We start from the raw sequence: 16,879 nt of genomic DNA, 5'->3' as shown, positions 1-16,879 counted from the left end.
TGGGAGATATCTCGCATGCAAAAAATTTTCGCTTTCACATTCTCGCCTTATTCTGAATGAATAGGGAGATACAAAAAATGCGAGATGCGGATTCGAGTTTTCGAAAATGGTGGTTGGAAAAAAATTCGTGTTGCCATATTGTAATTTAAGGTTTAATGTGCGTTGCCATATTGTAATTGAAGTTGTAATATGTGTTGCCCCATTGTAATATATTATTGTAATATTTTTCAATAATTTATTTATTGATTTTTTTATAAAAAATGGTTACTTTTGATTATTATTTTAAATTTATAACAATATAAATGTGTAAGAATATGTGTAAAAGACACAAAATTAATCATGATGACTTCTTATAGGTCTGTTGATGCTTCCCATCCTAGACGGAATTGCTGGCTTCTTGGTAAATTAACATAGAAATAATTGAATAAGAACCATATATATTTCATTAAACAAAAAAGAGAATATATACAAGCTGGATATCCGTTGGAGCCTGTTTGTAAGTCTGTTAATAAACAAAATCACAGATGTCCATTTAAGAAAACATTTTTTGTAGGTTTGAAAAAATTAAGTTTAATGAGATCTACTTTAAATATTTGCCGATATTTTAATGTCATTGATCGCACTAACAAAAAAGGGGTTTTAAAAAACCGAAGGAGGTTACGTATTTTTCTGCCGAAGGTGGCTACCAAAAAGGTGCACTGACGCAAAAAAAAAAACAGCTAAAATTACAAATGTTTGTTGTGCTTTGCATAACATTTGGCTTCATTTTAAGTGCAATAACGATTTGGATTCCATAGTTACTCCAAATAACGCAGGTATTCAGGAACATTATGTGACATCGTTAGCCTCACCTCAATATTTATCTGCAGCTCAAAGCTTATATATAGAACAAAATGCATATAATTTCATACTGAATTTACTATATATATATATATATAGAATATATATATACAGAATAAAAATCACTGGTGCTCCAAGGATTTTCTAATTTCGTTATTTTAGCTGCTCTAATTCCAAAAAGCGCTTATTTTTCTCAATTTTATCCTCGACTTCCTTTATTCTCAACTGCTGCATTATTGCATTATGACGCTTCTGCTCCTTTAGTTCCTCCTTTTTTAAGTCATGAAGACGTTCAATAGCACGATAAATTCTTTTTTGATTTTGTTGTTGCTCCTCCATAGCTTTTCAAATATTTTTCTGAAGAGACAGGCCTTCACCCAAAATGTCTGAGTATGATGACGTAATATGGAAATACACTGGGCTTCATTTCATATATTATATACATATATATATATATATATAAAATAAAAAATCACAGCTTATTTAATGCTTTTGTCCTGGTCGACATCGTCAAAATTGTCAATTTCTATAACGTTTGTCAAAAGGCGCTTATTTTTCTTCTTTTATTCTGAGGTTCCCAAACCAACTGCTGCATTATTGCCACGCCTTCTACAGACTCCTTCATACCTAATAAGTTATAAATGTCCTTTCAATAGCACGAAAATTCTTTTTTGATTTTGTTGTTGCTCCTCCATGTTTTTAAAATATTTTTTGTGAGACTGCATTTTGTCAAAAGCCCAACGTTTTTGATCACACCAGACCTAATAAGTTGTAATTTGTAAATTTATTGCATTTTGAACATAAATTTATGTATGTGTACCTATTCCCATTCCACAACATTTTGGTGGTCCTGATTGCGCCAAACACGGTTAAATTCTTCCTTGCTGCCGTTATACATTCCTCGGGCAATATCTGCAAGAGCCTGCATCGTCGCCACCAATATTTACAATTGTTTTTTATTTGTTGTTTTTGGCCTTTAAATGAAAAAAAAAATTATAATTTCCAATAATAAAATAACGATAATAAAACAGCAATTTAAAAAAGAAATCGTCATTAAAATATGTGCTACTAACATTTTTTGGTCAGCTCCCCTTTTATTTACTTGCGAATTTTCCCGCACAAATTGTCATCTCATTCTCCTTTTTCTTTTCATTCAGAATACTAAATTTTCCAACATTGCGAGATTTTTCACATTCGAACTTCGTTCAGAATAAGGCGAAAGCGAAAATGCGAAAAATTCACTGTGAAATGTTGTTCAGAATAAGGCGAAGGGAAAGAGCGAGTAAATTCACATGGAATTGACATCCAGAATAAGGCTGATAATGAAAATATTGACGTAATCTAATATATTTATATATTTTTTCTCATATTTCGCGAAGATGTGCAACTTTTTCGTGATTATTATAATATATTTATGTTCTTATTTTACGAAGGAAGATAAATATCAACGTTTTTGGTCAATATAATAAACCGCGTAATTTAAGATTTTGTTCTTATGGCCAAAATTAAAACTTCGACAACTTTTGCGCGCATCAACCAAAAATTTGATCGCGAACAGTTTTGGAGTCAGAACATTTTTCTCTATATGTGTACCAAAAATCATTAATGTACCACAAAAGCCGATTTTTTGAAAATGGAATATTAAAAAATTGGCAATATTGCCCATATATATATATATATATATATAAACCAATAAGGAAAGTAGCAAAGTCGGACTGGGCCAACTATATGATGCCCTTCACCACTTTGGGTATATTGTACATATCTATCCTAACAGACGTCGCATTTTCGAAGGAACATTAAACGTACATCCTCGAACTTCACCTACCTGCAAACAAAAGACAATTCTATGCAATGATTTTGATTGTATGTGGACAACATCCTGTCGATAGAATAGATATATATTCCTTGGAGGACCAATTTGACAAACTATGGGTATTTAATACACCATTTAGATGAAATCGCCGAAAAATATATTGGATCTACATACAAATCTGAGCCGATGTATTAATTCGGTAAAATCAATACCGATTTGTCATCATCTGTCTTACAGAGTATGTTTCATCATTTATTCATCAGCGAATTCTATCCATAGTACCTCCCCAATTTCCCCACTGTTTATATTATTCGTAGACGTCTCTGTTCGTCAAAGCTCTCACTTAAGCTAGTTTGAAACTTATTTCTCTGGCTTCATCATTCTTTTTCAACACCAATTTTGTTGGCAAAATTTTACTGGGGATAAGAATTTATCATTTTTTGGACCATGTTTTATATTTCTCCTTTCATCTACATATCATACAAGTCGTCGTGCTATTGTGTATTAACTTTGTTCTTCTTCTTCTCCACCTCCTTCGTTCGTTGCTTTGAAAAACTCATCAACGCTGTTATCGCCATTGCCACTACCATGACATTGCTCGATATCTGTTTTAAAGTCATGTTTGGCCATTATATTTTTTGGGGGAAACCGCTAACAACAAAAATTGTAGTTCGGATTTGACTATGTCGAGGGGAGGTGTTTAGGGTTATATGGTAAGTTAATGAAATGTGTGGATATTTTACGGAAAATAACATTTGTCTGTCCTTCCGTTGAAATCACGATAGAGATCGCAATATTTGATATAGAGATCTGAAATTTTGCACCGACATTGCTAGTACTCCTGGGATGTTTGTTATTACAAATGGGGTATATCGGTACACGATTTGGTGTAGCCCCATATAACGGTACCCCAACAAAATTTTAAAATTGCCCATGCTTCAAGATTATAGCTTTGTGCAGCCTCAAAAGTTTGTTACGCCGCGAAATATTGGCCCTAGACCATCTTTAAGTATGCCGATCGTCATATCTCGACTAGCTGAGTCGATCTAGACATGTATTTCCGTCCGTCCGTCTGCCTATTATAATTTGTAAATACGCTGCAGGCCAAAGTTATGGACCAATCTTCACGAAATTTTGCATGTAGAATTGGTTCTGGCTAATGAAGACCCCTATTGTTTTTGGTATTATTAGGGGATGAAATGGACCAAAAATTTTATTTTTGTCTGATTTTTTGGTCGCTCTAGAGGCAGCAATTATGGCCCAAACATCACGAATATTTACAAGGAGAAGGGGATCGGGCCAAAGGATAAGCGGTCAGCCTCTTTTTCAATCCGACTCGATATTAGATATTAAAAGTTTGAAACTCAATTGTTTCTCTTTTCAAGTTTTCCAATTATATTTTCTTTTTAAAATTGCCATAAAGTTGAACACATTTTCCATAACCCTCTACGTTCCCATTCTCGGACACACATTCTTATTATTTGAATTTTTAGTTGAAAATTGTTCAACATAAATTCATATCCATTACAATTGCTTCTTGGCCACTGCACTGCCACTGTTAATGCTGTAAAACTTCATTTGTGTTCGTGGGGATATCTTGGCTTGGCTTAAATTCGGTGTACGCGTTGTTGTAGGGACATTTACAATAAAACAGAAAATGAGCACTTGGCTTTTTCAATTCGTATTATCCCTCGTTTTCATTTATGTACATGTTCAATGTTCTCACTCACTGACTCACTCACCAGCTCAATTCATTCATATTCATATAGCCAAACAACAGGGATACATATATCTCTGATGTAGTTCCATCTTTTAAAATTGGTTTAGCAATTTATCTTCGGAAGCATACGCGAAAGTTATTACATCTTAACTTTTATAGCCAAATAAATTACATAGTTCAGTAGATTAGTTGGTGATGGTAGATGTTTGATGTGGTTGTTGTTCGGCGGGGTTATGTAATATATATGGGCTTCTATTTATATGATTTTGTATTAAATTGTTTCAAATGATCCATTCAACAAGATGTTATTATTACGTTTTATAACCTTGTGGCGGAGGATATTAACATTGCGGATGGAGAATAAAAGTGATGGATAGTGTTAGGTATACAGAATTTAAGAATTTGTCAAATATGAAATGTCATATTGTAGCTAATTCTGTAAACCAGGGCTGTCCATACTAATACGTAAAATGTGTATGATTGAAATTCTTTGAAATTCTTTGAAATTTAACGTTGATCACATGGGTTATTCAATTTAATAAAACTTACAAGTTTATAAAATATTGACACCTTTCTGGGGGAGTACTTGATCTAAGCTTTGTAAATATAATAGATTCTGCAAAGTTAAGTTCAAATCGGACATACCATTCGCCCAATATTGCATTTATATATATTTATATTGTTGTAAACTTTTTATGAAAACAATGTGATGCAACCCAGGGTTTTTATTTATATCTTTTTTCATTTTCTCATTTTGTGACCACTCATTTCACGGCCTTTTTATACCCTTCACCACACTGTGGTACAGGGTATAATGCCCTTGTGCATATGTTTGTAACAGGCAAAAGGAAACGAGATAGACACATGGTTCATTTTTAGAATATGCATAGAATAACTTTTTAAGCCGATTTATGAATGTCCGTCTGTCTGTCTGTCCATGATAAATTGTAAACAAAGTACAGGTCGCATTGAAGATCCGAATTATATGAAATTTGGCATAGGTCACTTATTTGGGCCAAGGACGAACCCTATTGAAATTGGGAAAAATCGGTCCATATTTAGATATATTTTCGTCCGATTTAAGGTAAATGGTGCACCAATGTACCTATATATCTTTCGATTTGCACGAAATTTGGCATAGCGTACTGAATTAAGTCTAGAACGATGTGTGTAAAATTTCTTGAAAATCGGTTCAGATTTAGATATAGCTCCCATGTATATTTTCGTCCTATTTTATGTAAATGGTGCACCAAAGTCAATATATGTCTTTCGATTTGCACGAAATTTGACACAGCGTACTGAATTGAATCTGGAATGATGTGTGAAAAGTTTCGTGACAATCGGTTCAGATTTAGATATAGCTCCCATATATATTTTCGTCCGATTTTATGTAATTGGTGCACCAAAGTCCCTATATATCGTTCGATTTGCACGAATTTTGGTATGGGGTACTGAATTAAGTCTAGAATGATGTTGCTAAGCTTCGTGAAAAGATCCATAGCAGGGCCGATTGACACAACGTACTGATGTAATGTAAATTAGTCTCTGGCAAGTTTCCCTGAAATCGGTTCAGATATATTCTACATATGTCAGGATACATATCGACGCCTCCGAACCATAGTATGCTAAGTCTGAAAAGTGAGTTTTTCAGTAGAAGCTTTCAAAGTATGTACGTTTATTTAATGCTAAGTACATTTTTGCTTATAACTTTGGTTTGGAGTGGCCGATGATTACCAAAATTTCAGTGAATTTAAATTAAGGACCGTAGAATCTAAAAACGTAAAGAACTTTAAAACATGCTAAGTCGACTTTGCATACTATGGTTCGGAGGCGTCGATATGTAGAATATACCCAATGTGGTGAAGGGTATCATATAGTCGGCCCAGTCCGACTTTACTACTTTCCTTACTGGTTTGTTTTCGAAAATATCGCGGATTTAATTGCAATTTCTGTGGATCATTTCCGATTCAATAAATGACCTGATACGGATTTTGAACTTTTGCGAAAACCGAACTTTAAAAACTTCAGCCAAAAGAGAGATGTACCCAATTTATCTCAAAATAAATAGTGTTACTTACTACATTCATGGTTCTTGATGGACCACAATCGGATGCGCGATGACGGCGTATGAACTTTCTGGAAATTATTCGCGTTTTAAGAGTTTTTGGGCAGTTATATGCAACATGGATTGGAAAATAACATTCAATACTTGCCTGAAACCGCATGCGCATTAAATTATATGAGCGAATGATTATATGAATGATTTAGGCGCAATTTAAAATGTATGTTCCACAATATTACTTTAGTTTAAGATTATATATAGGAATATATGTAGCAAAAATCATTGATGTAGTGCGAAAACAAAAATGTTGATTTTTTGAAAATGGAATACAAAAAATTGCCAATACTACCCATATACTTATGATCAGAATAAAATTCTATGTCGATTTATATATGACTGTCTGTTGAAAAAAAGATTTCCAATTTTGCATATATGTTCATTGATTCGGTCCACGTTTTGGGTTAACCCTTATAACGGGTATTTTGGAATTTTTTATGGAATTGACTGTAATTTGGTTCCCATTGGGTAGCAAATTTTTCTACCAAAAATGTTCAATAAGTGCCACTTTTTTAGGATAGCCCCCATATAACGGTACTCCCCATTATTAAGTATTTTGTGCTGTTTGGACACATCTTCCTACTAAAAATTGTCCATATTATTCTAGTTTTTACGATAGCCCGGTTTGGTATGTTGTTTGTAATTTGGTATGTTGAGTTCTCATTGGTACTTTAAGTTAAATAACAAATCACATAACAAAAACCAGTAAAGAAAGAAGAAAAGTCGGATGGGGCCGACTATATGATACCCTTCACTACTGTGGGTATATAACAGGACTATTAACACTAGAACGCCGAAGGCAGTCATTTTAACCGCTTTCCAATTTCAAGTACAAAAGCAACTGTGCATTTAATGACACTTTTTTTTATGGTGACTTTTTGTACCTCATAACGTTTATTCACCAAATTTTAAAAAAAGTGTCATTAAATGCACAGTTGCTTTTGTACTTTTGGAAAGCGGTGTTCGGCGTTCTAGTGTTTGTACCTCATAGAATTACGTTTATTATAAAAAATTCACCAAAAAATTCACTTGAAATTGGAAAGCGGTCAAAATGACCGCCTTCGGCGTTCTAGTGTTAACATGAAATTGGATGAACTAAAATATGTGATATCTATCTAAATGTGAATAGACTTACATCACATGTCATCACATAAACATGTCATTCGTTTGTTACAATGGGACAAAAGTATGTAAATCGACTTCAAACAAATATCAATAGGACATCCGTTGGGCTATGTCTGTACTTCTAGAAAACGCAACCTCGTTATTGTATGCTAAATTTTGTACGTTGTGCCACATTTCATGTCAATCTGACAAACATGAGGAGTTTGATGCACCATCTACATAAAATCGGACGAATATATATATGGAAGCTATATCCAAATATGAACCGAATTCAACAAACCTGTCACAGGTTAAGTTAGGTTATACCAATTTCAGTACGTTTTGTTCCTATCAGTACGATTGGTTCCTTGGGGCGTCAATTACTTAAAATCAAACGATAATGTATAAGGGAGCTATATCTAAATCTCAACCGATTTTCACGAAACATGGCACACATCAGTACCCTATGCAATATAGGAACTTTGGTACATTATTTACATTAAATCGGACAGAAATATATATACATATCTAGATCTGAACCGATTTTCACGAAACTCAGCACACATAATTTCTGACTCTATTCAGTACGCAATAACAAATTTCGTGCAAATCCAAAGATATATAGGGACTTTGGTGCACCTTTTACATTAAATCGGACGAAAATATATATGGGAGCTATATCTAAATCTGGCCCGAATTTCACGAAACAGGCATCACTCTAGGCACAATTCAGTACGTTATGCCAAATTTCGTGCAAATCGATTGATATATAGGGACTTTTGTGCGCCATTCGGACGCAAATATATATAGTAGCTATATCTAAATCTGAACCGATTTTACCCAATTTCAATAGAGCTTGTCCTTGCGTCAAATAAATGAGCTGTGTCGAATTTCAACCAATTCGGATTATAAATGCGACCTGTGCTTTGTTTACAGTTTAACACCAACAGACAGACAGACGGACGGACATGCATAAATTGACTCAGAAAGTGATTCTATGGATATTCTTAAAAGGAACTATGGGACTATCTCGTTTCTTTTTGTCTGTTACAAACATATGCACAAAGACATAATACCCTGTGCCACAGTGTGGTGAGGAGTATAATTATCGATATCTGTCTGCCTTTTGGATAGCCTCCACATAATGGTAGCCACCATTATTTGGTATTTTGCGAGGTTGGGCACGTTTTTAACCGAATCCCCTTTAATTAGGTTAGCATTGGGCGTTGAATCTTCCTACCAAAAATTTACTCGTCATTTATATAGGTCCCGAACGATTACCTTATGGTAAAATTAACATTTTTACTTGTTAATTTTTCTGATTCTGAGTATACGTCAAATCTTCAACTCCTTTTTTTGTTGCTGGACATGTCAACACTTAATTCAATTCTCTGACCGTAAAGTCATAGACAAACAATAAATATTCGTCTTAATACTAATCACGTGAGCAACATGTTGAATGGAGCCTTAGAACACGATAAAGGAGGAGCACTTACACGGGTTTCCGGCCCCTCACATATTTGTGTGACACATAAAGTGAAAATCGTCGTTGGTTCCGCTTCCGTATGCTGAAAATTTCGTCTAAGCTTAAAACCTTAATTGCATTTCGCTGGGCATTGTTATGGGTATTATGCCAGCATAAAAGTCAACAGAGAATGCAATCCGACAATGGCCCAACAATCCGAACACCAAAAATGTGATAACAACGCCAACAATAACAATGCAACCGGAAAACCTTTTTAGTCCAATTATTTGTGAAATTATCTCACCCATCCAACTTAATCCAGTCACTGTCATTGTTTGAGAACACAACTCCATTCGATTTTTCCGTTCTTCTGTCCATTTCATATTTTTTTGCCGCCACAATAGCTGTCATGTTTTGAAAAGAGAAGAAGAGAAAGAGATTTGTTTTTTTTTTCAGTTTTTGTTTGTGTTTTTGGTTCTCCATGGTAGCCAAACATTTTACGGCTTTGTTAGTTTTTCTTCTATACGAACGGCCTGCACCCCTCTGTAATGCTACAGCTTTTGATGGTGTTTTCGTTGCGTTGTTTTTTTTTTCTTTCGCTGTCGTTTTGTCGCTTTTCTATGAGTTTTCAATAATTTTTGGCGTCGGCAACGCTGTCAACAATACTCCGGATTTGGCAAACTAAACCAAAATTGAAACTCACATATTTTTGAGCATTCGATGTGGATGGCGCTTCTTTTTGTCGGGGCTAATGTTTATGTGGATTACTTTGTGTGTGTATGTGTGCATGTATTTGTGTCTGTGTGACAGTGTGAGATGTTTTGAAAAGCAATTGCTGACACCAAAAATCGACTTTAACAAACCACAACCAACGACGAATACGTTCTATATGTATGGATATGTATGTCATAGAAGTCTACAGCCAGTGGCATTTGAAAATTGACATTTGCATCGCCTGAAAAAATTTAGATAATTAAAAGTGTTATTCCTCATTAGCCTTAAGACTACCGGTGTAAAAATGCACAGTGTTGGTTAATTAAACACCACGAAATTTCTATAGATGATCCAATAATGTAGAACAGAAAAAATACTAAAAAGAGGTTTCAGACACATCGGCATAATGTGTCAGATTAAAGGGCTTGAAAGTAGACCGGAATAAGAATATGCAGAATTTCGGCTCTATATTTTTAAAATGTTTTAAAAATTTAGTATATTGAATTATTGCATTGGCTTTGATGTTTATTACAATATCGTAACCATAGACTGTTGTGTATGTATGTTCGTTTATTCGTTTCATACATCTGAAATTTAAAAGAAGAAATATACGAGTTTAGCTTCTGATGCCAAATAGGTTACTTACTAGAGGACGACAACAACACGAACAACGCCAGCAACAACATCAAATCTAGCGTACAGTACGAACAGTTCATTTGTTCGTCCATAGGATGCTTTAAAGCACTACCTATTACTAATATTTCTATAGGAAATACTCGTCAAGCCCTTAACCCGTTCGTTCACCAGCAGCACCAACAAACAAACAAATTGTGACCGGCAACAAAAAAAGCGAAACTATAACTTTTGGACTTCTGTATGAAGTACGAGGACAGTGTAACATTGTGGTCTACTCTGTGTAGAAAGGAAATTGGATACTATGTAGAACACAATGAATTTAAAAGTAAATCTTCTAACCGAAAAATGAGAAGGACGATATACACTCAAGGGAAAATGGTGTTGGGACTATATTACATCGAGTATATGTAAAAAACTGTCTAGAAAGATGTAATCGGGAGGTATAGCAGTCATATACCATCATTTAATGACTGTAAAATGGCTTCCCGGGCTCTTGGCGGTTAGACAAATAGTTTGAATTTTTTTTCAAGTCCATGTTTTTGCACAGAGTTCACGCCCCATATTAGATGATCCTATGCTCATTTCTAAACAAAGTATTTCTCATTTTCGTATAGCCCACATAATATCGTCCCTATTTCAGCAGCTCTTTTTCATGTTTTGTTATTGAAAAATAGTATAACAAATCATGAAAGTATGACATTGTCCATCATGGGTAAGGCTCCATAAAAAGGTGCACTCCATTTTCGGTTCTAGACGAATTTTCCATCCAGGGTAACTACATGTAAGTAGAATAAAAATACCCCAGGTGTTTAAGATCTACCCCAATGCAAAGATCTCGTTCAATTCTCGGTACACAGGTTTCCCGTGTGTGTAATTCGATATTTCTCAGACCTTAAAAAAGATACTAGCAGATGTATTGGTCCAAACTATGGTGAAGACTCCTCCATTTTCGACATTTTAGAGGTTTTAGCCGCATTACCATACCAAATGGGCTGTAATTTAAAATCTTGAGTTCTTGGATGCTGAAAAACATCATTGCAAAAAATTGACGCATGTGTTGGTATAACCCCTATATAAGCGTTACTTCTTATTTTGGCATATTTTCCAACAGAATGGTCATTAATTTAGCATTCTGTGTTCATGGAGGCCTATGTTTTGACATATAAAGGCCCCGCCCGACCTAACAAGGGTTATATATTAGGGTGGGCCAATTTGGGCGATTTTCGAGTCTCCCACTTTTCAAAAAATATTTTTTCCTATAACATCATTTTGATTCAAAATTCGATTTTTGTATCAATTTTAAGCAACATTGGTGAAGGAACCATAAGTACAATTATATTTTTGAGTCTTCCATTTTTCAAAAATTATTTTTTTCTCCATTTGACCCGCTAAATATTAACCGATCTTTATTAAAACAGGCATGTTTATTCTTTGTCCGATCCCCTTCTCCATGCAAAAATTAGCGGAGTTTGCGCCATAATTGTGGCCTCTAGAGCGAACAGAAAAACCGACAAAAATAAAGTTTTTGGTCAATTTTATTCCCTAAATATTAACCGATCTTTTCCAAAAACAATAGGGATCTTCATTTGCCAGAATCCATCCTACATGCAAAATTTCGTGAAGATTGGTCCATAACTGTGGCCTGTATCGTGTTTACAAATTATAATGGACAGACGGACGGACACACATGTCTAGATCGAGTCAGCTAGTCGAGATATGACGATCGGTATACTTAAAGGTGGGTTTAGGACCAATATTTCGCGGCGTTACAAACTTTTGGGGCTGTAATACCCTGGCAACATAGTTGTGTAGGGTATAAAAATGTTCCATGTTCCATGTACCCAGAAACAGATCTGACATATTTTGCTATTTCTTGGGGGAAAAATAGGAAAACAAAAAATTAGAATACTAAGCTTCAGTATCCAATTGCAATAACCTAAAACACCAGTTCTGTGATATATATATATATTTTAACTGTGATTTTATTTATTTTATTATTTATTTTATTTAAATGTTGTGGAGTCCCGTTTTTTTAATTTAAGTAAATAATAAACAAAATGAAAAATAATTAAAATCAATAAAAAAACGCTCTTGAAATATTGGAAAAAGCCAACGAAACGTCGAGCAAAATATGAAATAAAAACCAGTTTTTTATTTTCATCAAAATTGTTATTTTTCTTAACACAAATAAAAATTTAATCTCGTAGCGAAATGGTGGTAACAAATTTATTCGCAGAATATTGTCAATATAGGACCATTTTTAACATAGCCCCAAAATAAAGATTCGATCTGCGAAATTTCCAACCGAAGGGGCTGCAAAATGGGATTATTTACATAAAATTTTCCAAATTTGTCAATATATTGACATAGTATACATAGGTCAAGCCCCATGTGTAGATGTTGAAAATTGTTGCCGAATTTTTCCAACCGGAGTGTATGCATTTGGTATTCCTTCGTTGCATACAAATGTCATGTCGGATTTTATAGAGTACCAAACTCTGCATAGATATGTATATAAAGTTTGTCGAAATCAGTTCAGATTTAAATATAGCTCCCATATATATTTTCGGCCGATTTTATGTAATTTTTTGTGAATATAAATAATATTTATATAATTTATATAAAAAATGTTATAGGACATTGACATGTTACAAAATATTAACAAAAAATTCAACATAAGGAATATGATATTTTCATAATAAATACTCACAAGAAATAAAGTTTTTAATTTTTCTCATGTTTGATCCGCCATTTTTATACCCTCCAACATAACGTGGAGTGTACATTAAATTTGTCATTCCGTTTGCAACACCTCGAAATATTCACCAGAGACCCCACCAAGTACATACATATATTATTGATAATAATAAAATTCTATTTCGATATATGGGCAATATTGCCAATTTTTTAAATTCCATTTTCAAAAATTCGGCTTTTTTGTTTTTGTGGTACATCAATATAGAGAGAAAATTTGCAGATCTTCGCGAAGTATAAGAAAAATAATAAAAATATAGGAGATTATGTCAAAATTTTCATTATATTAATGACTTGCATCAACCTAAAAATTATTTTAAAAAAATATCTACATAAACTAAACACCATAATGAATCAAATGATATCAAAATCACACATGTATGTGTATCGTGTATTTGTAAATTACAGCGACAACAAAACAAGATATTGAGAAAAATTATTTATTTTTGGTTGGAAGAAATAATGTCATTATATTTATATTTTAGTTTTATACAAGAAATTTCAGAAAAAATGTTGGGGTTATTTTTATGTTTTACCCGAATTTCGACGATAAATTGACATATATAAAACTAATCACATTTTATGTATAAGTATACACCTTGCGTATTATAGCAAGACCCTTCGGATAAATCTTGGGGTTCTATAAATAGGAATAAATCTTAAAATAAAATAATATTATGCAATATACATTATAAATTGCATCTAAATCACGTAATCTTAAAATCATTTGATACGCATACGGTTTCCATAAAATACTAAAGGTTTTCTTCCAATCCATGCATTTTTTGCGAAATTTCATTTGACGGCTAAGATGTACCATACGTTGCAATGAAGTACCCAAAAACCCGTAAAATGCGATTAATTTATTAAAACTCCATATGCCATTAACGCGCATCCGATTTCGGTGTGCACCCTAAAAAATACATCGATCTATACCGATTTCAATGCGGTCCATTAAGAACCTTGGATGACCCAGCTCACTCTATTTTTGAGATTAATTGGGTACATCTCTCTTTCGGCTGAAGTTTTTAAAGTTCTGTTTTCGAAAAAGGTCAAAATCTGTATCAAGTCATTTATTTAAGCGGAAATGATCCACATAAAATGCAATTAAATCCGCGATATTTTCAAAAACATTTCTTGTCAAATTTCGTGTTTTTGGAAGGCCAGTTCCCGCCGTTCTAGTAGATGGATTTTCACGAAGAAGATTTTATATCAGATCTAAAAATTTGACCCGAAAAATAGTTTTTTTTTTTAGAAATTTGATTACTCTAAAGCTGTGGAAATTACATACACAAAATATATATCAAAATACTCAGATTCGCGACTAAAATAAACACATAATCGATTTTTAGAAATTCCTGTTTGCGTATTAAAGCTAGAAGTAAAATTCAAAAAAACACTTGTACGATTTGGTGTAGCTCTCATATAACGGTATCTCCCAATATTCGGTATTTTGGTGGTTTTTGGCACGTTTCTCAATCAAATTGGTTGTAATTTGAACAATTCGGTATTTTGGACACGTTTTTCAACCAAATTGGCTGTATTTTGTATTATCTTTGGCTGTAAAATTTCACTACCCACAATTATCAATATTGATTCCCGTTTTGATATAGCCACACAAAACGCAAGTCCCTCTATTTGGTATTTGGCAATCTAATTTTTCTCACGTCTTTTTCGGTATATACAAAGACCAATCATAACATAACTTTTCTTTTAGGAGCCCTCATTAATTTTATATATTTTGAATGTCATCCTCATGGTATTAACTTGTTGATTCATTTTGTTTGATTTTCAAAATCTTATTGTGCATTTGTACACTCTAAATTATTTTTTGTTAAAATCACAATGATAATGATAGGCAACAAGATGCCGCAGAAAAAGTAGTAATTTTCAACAGCTATGTTGTTGTATAGTTTTACGCGGAAAGTGTTTAAAACTTTCATTTATAGTTGTATTAAATGAAATACTTTATTGATATAATGAAAATAAAAATATTTTATTAACAAAAAAATCATATTTCATTTAAATTAAGGCTAGTAAATTTCAAATATACATGTCTAATTCAATTTTTTTAGTAAACGTAAAAACAAACTTCGGTTTTATACTCGTAATTTCGCCTTACATCCATAGGTATGAAATACATTGTCTCTCATCATCTCTGGGTGATGTGCCTACAATTGTTTAGGTCAGTTAATCTTTTAATAGTCTATACAGATATTACTTACATCATATGGGGACCATGGAGTTGCCGATTCAATTTCACGTTTTATATCCTCTATTGTTATTCCAAACTTAAATGAGTGCTCAGATAAGATTAGTACCTTAAATTCCTTACATAATAGAAAAGTAAAAAAAAAAACAATGTTTCTGGATCCATAATCAATTTACATCAATTTAATTGCCGCCTCCAATTCAGATTGATGCAATTTTTTGTGGTGGTTTGGCTTTTATGAATATGAAAATGCATATCAATGATTTCAAACATCTTTTCACAAACATACGTTTTTATTAATGTTTTGTTTTTTTCCTTTTTGATGAATTAAAATACACAAAGTTTCCACGTAAATAATTGCTTCTGTTTACTTCAAAACAACTCAAAGAACTAGCCGTCACTTCGTGATTATGGTTTTTGTTGTTCTTCTTGAATCCTACACGCTATTTGTTGTAAAAGAGTGTCTTTGCTACATTAAGTGTTTAATTTTAAGCATATTCTGTTGCAACAATCCATTTTGATATTATTTCTGCTTGAAATTGAACATTACGCACTTTCAAGAAAGTACAAAAAAATCAGTGATTTTAATTGGAATTTTCAACAAATAATTTAGAGTGTAATCAGAGTTCAAAAATAATTTAAATTACTCAATTTAAAAACCAGTAAGGAAAGCAGTAAAGTGGGACGGGGCCGACTATATGATAACCTTCACCACTATGGGTATATTGAACATGATTATTAACATGAAATTAGATGAAATAAAATATGTGATATTTATCTATATGTGAATCGACTTATATCAATCGACTTCAAAGAAATATCAATAGGTCATCCGTTGGGATATGTCTGTACTTCTAGAAAACGCAATTAAGTAATTCTATGCTCAATTTTGTACGTTGTGCAAAATTTGATGTCAATCTGACTAACATGAGGAGTTTGATGTCTAATTTACTTAAAATCGGGCGAAAATATATATGGCAGTTATATCCAAATATGAACCGATTTTAACGAAACTCGTCACAGGTTAGGTTATACTAATTTCAGTACGTTTTGTTCCTATCAGCCACATATTGGTTCCTTGGTGCGTTAATTACTTAAAATCAATCTATAATATAAGGGAGCTATATCTAAATCTCAACCGATTTTCACGAAACTTGTCACATATCATGCTGGACTAAATTCAGTACGCTATACCAAATCTTGTGCAAATCGAAGGATATATACGGACTTTGGTGCACCATTTTCATGAAATCGGACGAAACTATATATAGGAGCTATATCTAAATCTGGACCGATTATCGCGAAACTTGGCAGACATCATTGTAGGCTCAATTCAGTACGTTATGCCAAATGCCGATTTTTCCCAATTTCAATAGGGTTCGTCCTTGGGCCAAACGAATGAGCTGTACCAAATTTCATCAAATTCGAATAATAAATGCGACCTGTATTTTGTTTACAATTTAACATGGACAGACAGACGGACATGCGTAAATCGACTT

At 33.3% G+C, this 16,879-nt stretch overlaps 1 protein-coding gene across 1 annotated transcript in view; it reads left to right on the top strand.

Annotated features, from left to right (window-relative positions):
• The window catches only part of LOC133325218 (fasciclin-3), a 64,963-nt gene extending 64,070 nt beyond the window's left edge, over positions 1 to 893 (top strand). Inside the window, exon 8 of the mRNA XM_061534000.1 lies at positions 884 to 893. Within this exon, the coding sequence (XP_061389984.1) occupies positions 884 to 887 (4 nt within the window). The 3' untranslated portion in view covers positions 888 to 893. The remainder of the gene's footprint in view (positions 1 to 883) is intronic.
• The last annotated feature ends 15,986 nt before the right edge of the window (positions 894 to 16,879 follow it).

The sequence above is a fragment of the Musca vetustissima genome, unplaced genomic scaffold, assembly GCF_032173495.1.
Source record: "Musca vetustissima isolate MV318-11 ecotype Yass unplaced genomic scaffold, APGP_CSIRO_Mvet_v1 utg12350, whole genome shotgun sequence".
In the NCBI taxonomy this organism is placed as follows: Eukaryota; Metazoa; Arthropoda; class Insecta; order Diptera; family Muscidae; genus Musca; species Musca vetustissima.
This window is presented reverse-complemented; position numbering and strand designations above follow the sequence as displayed.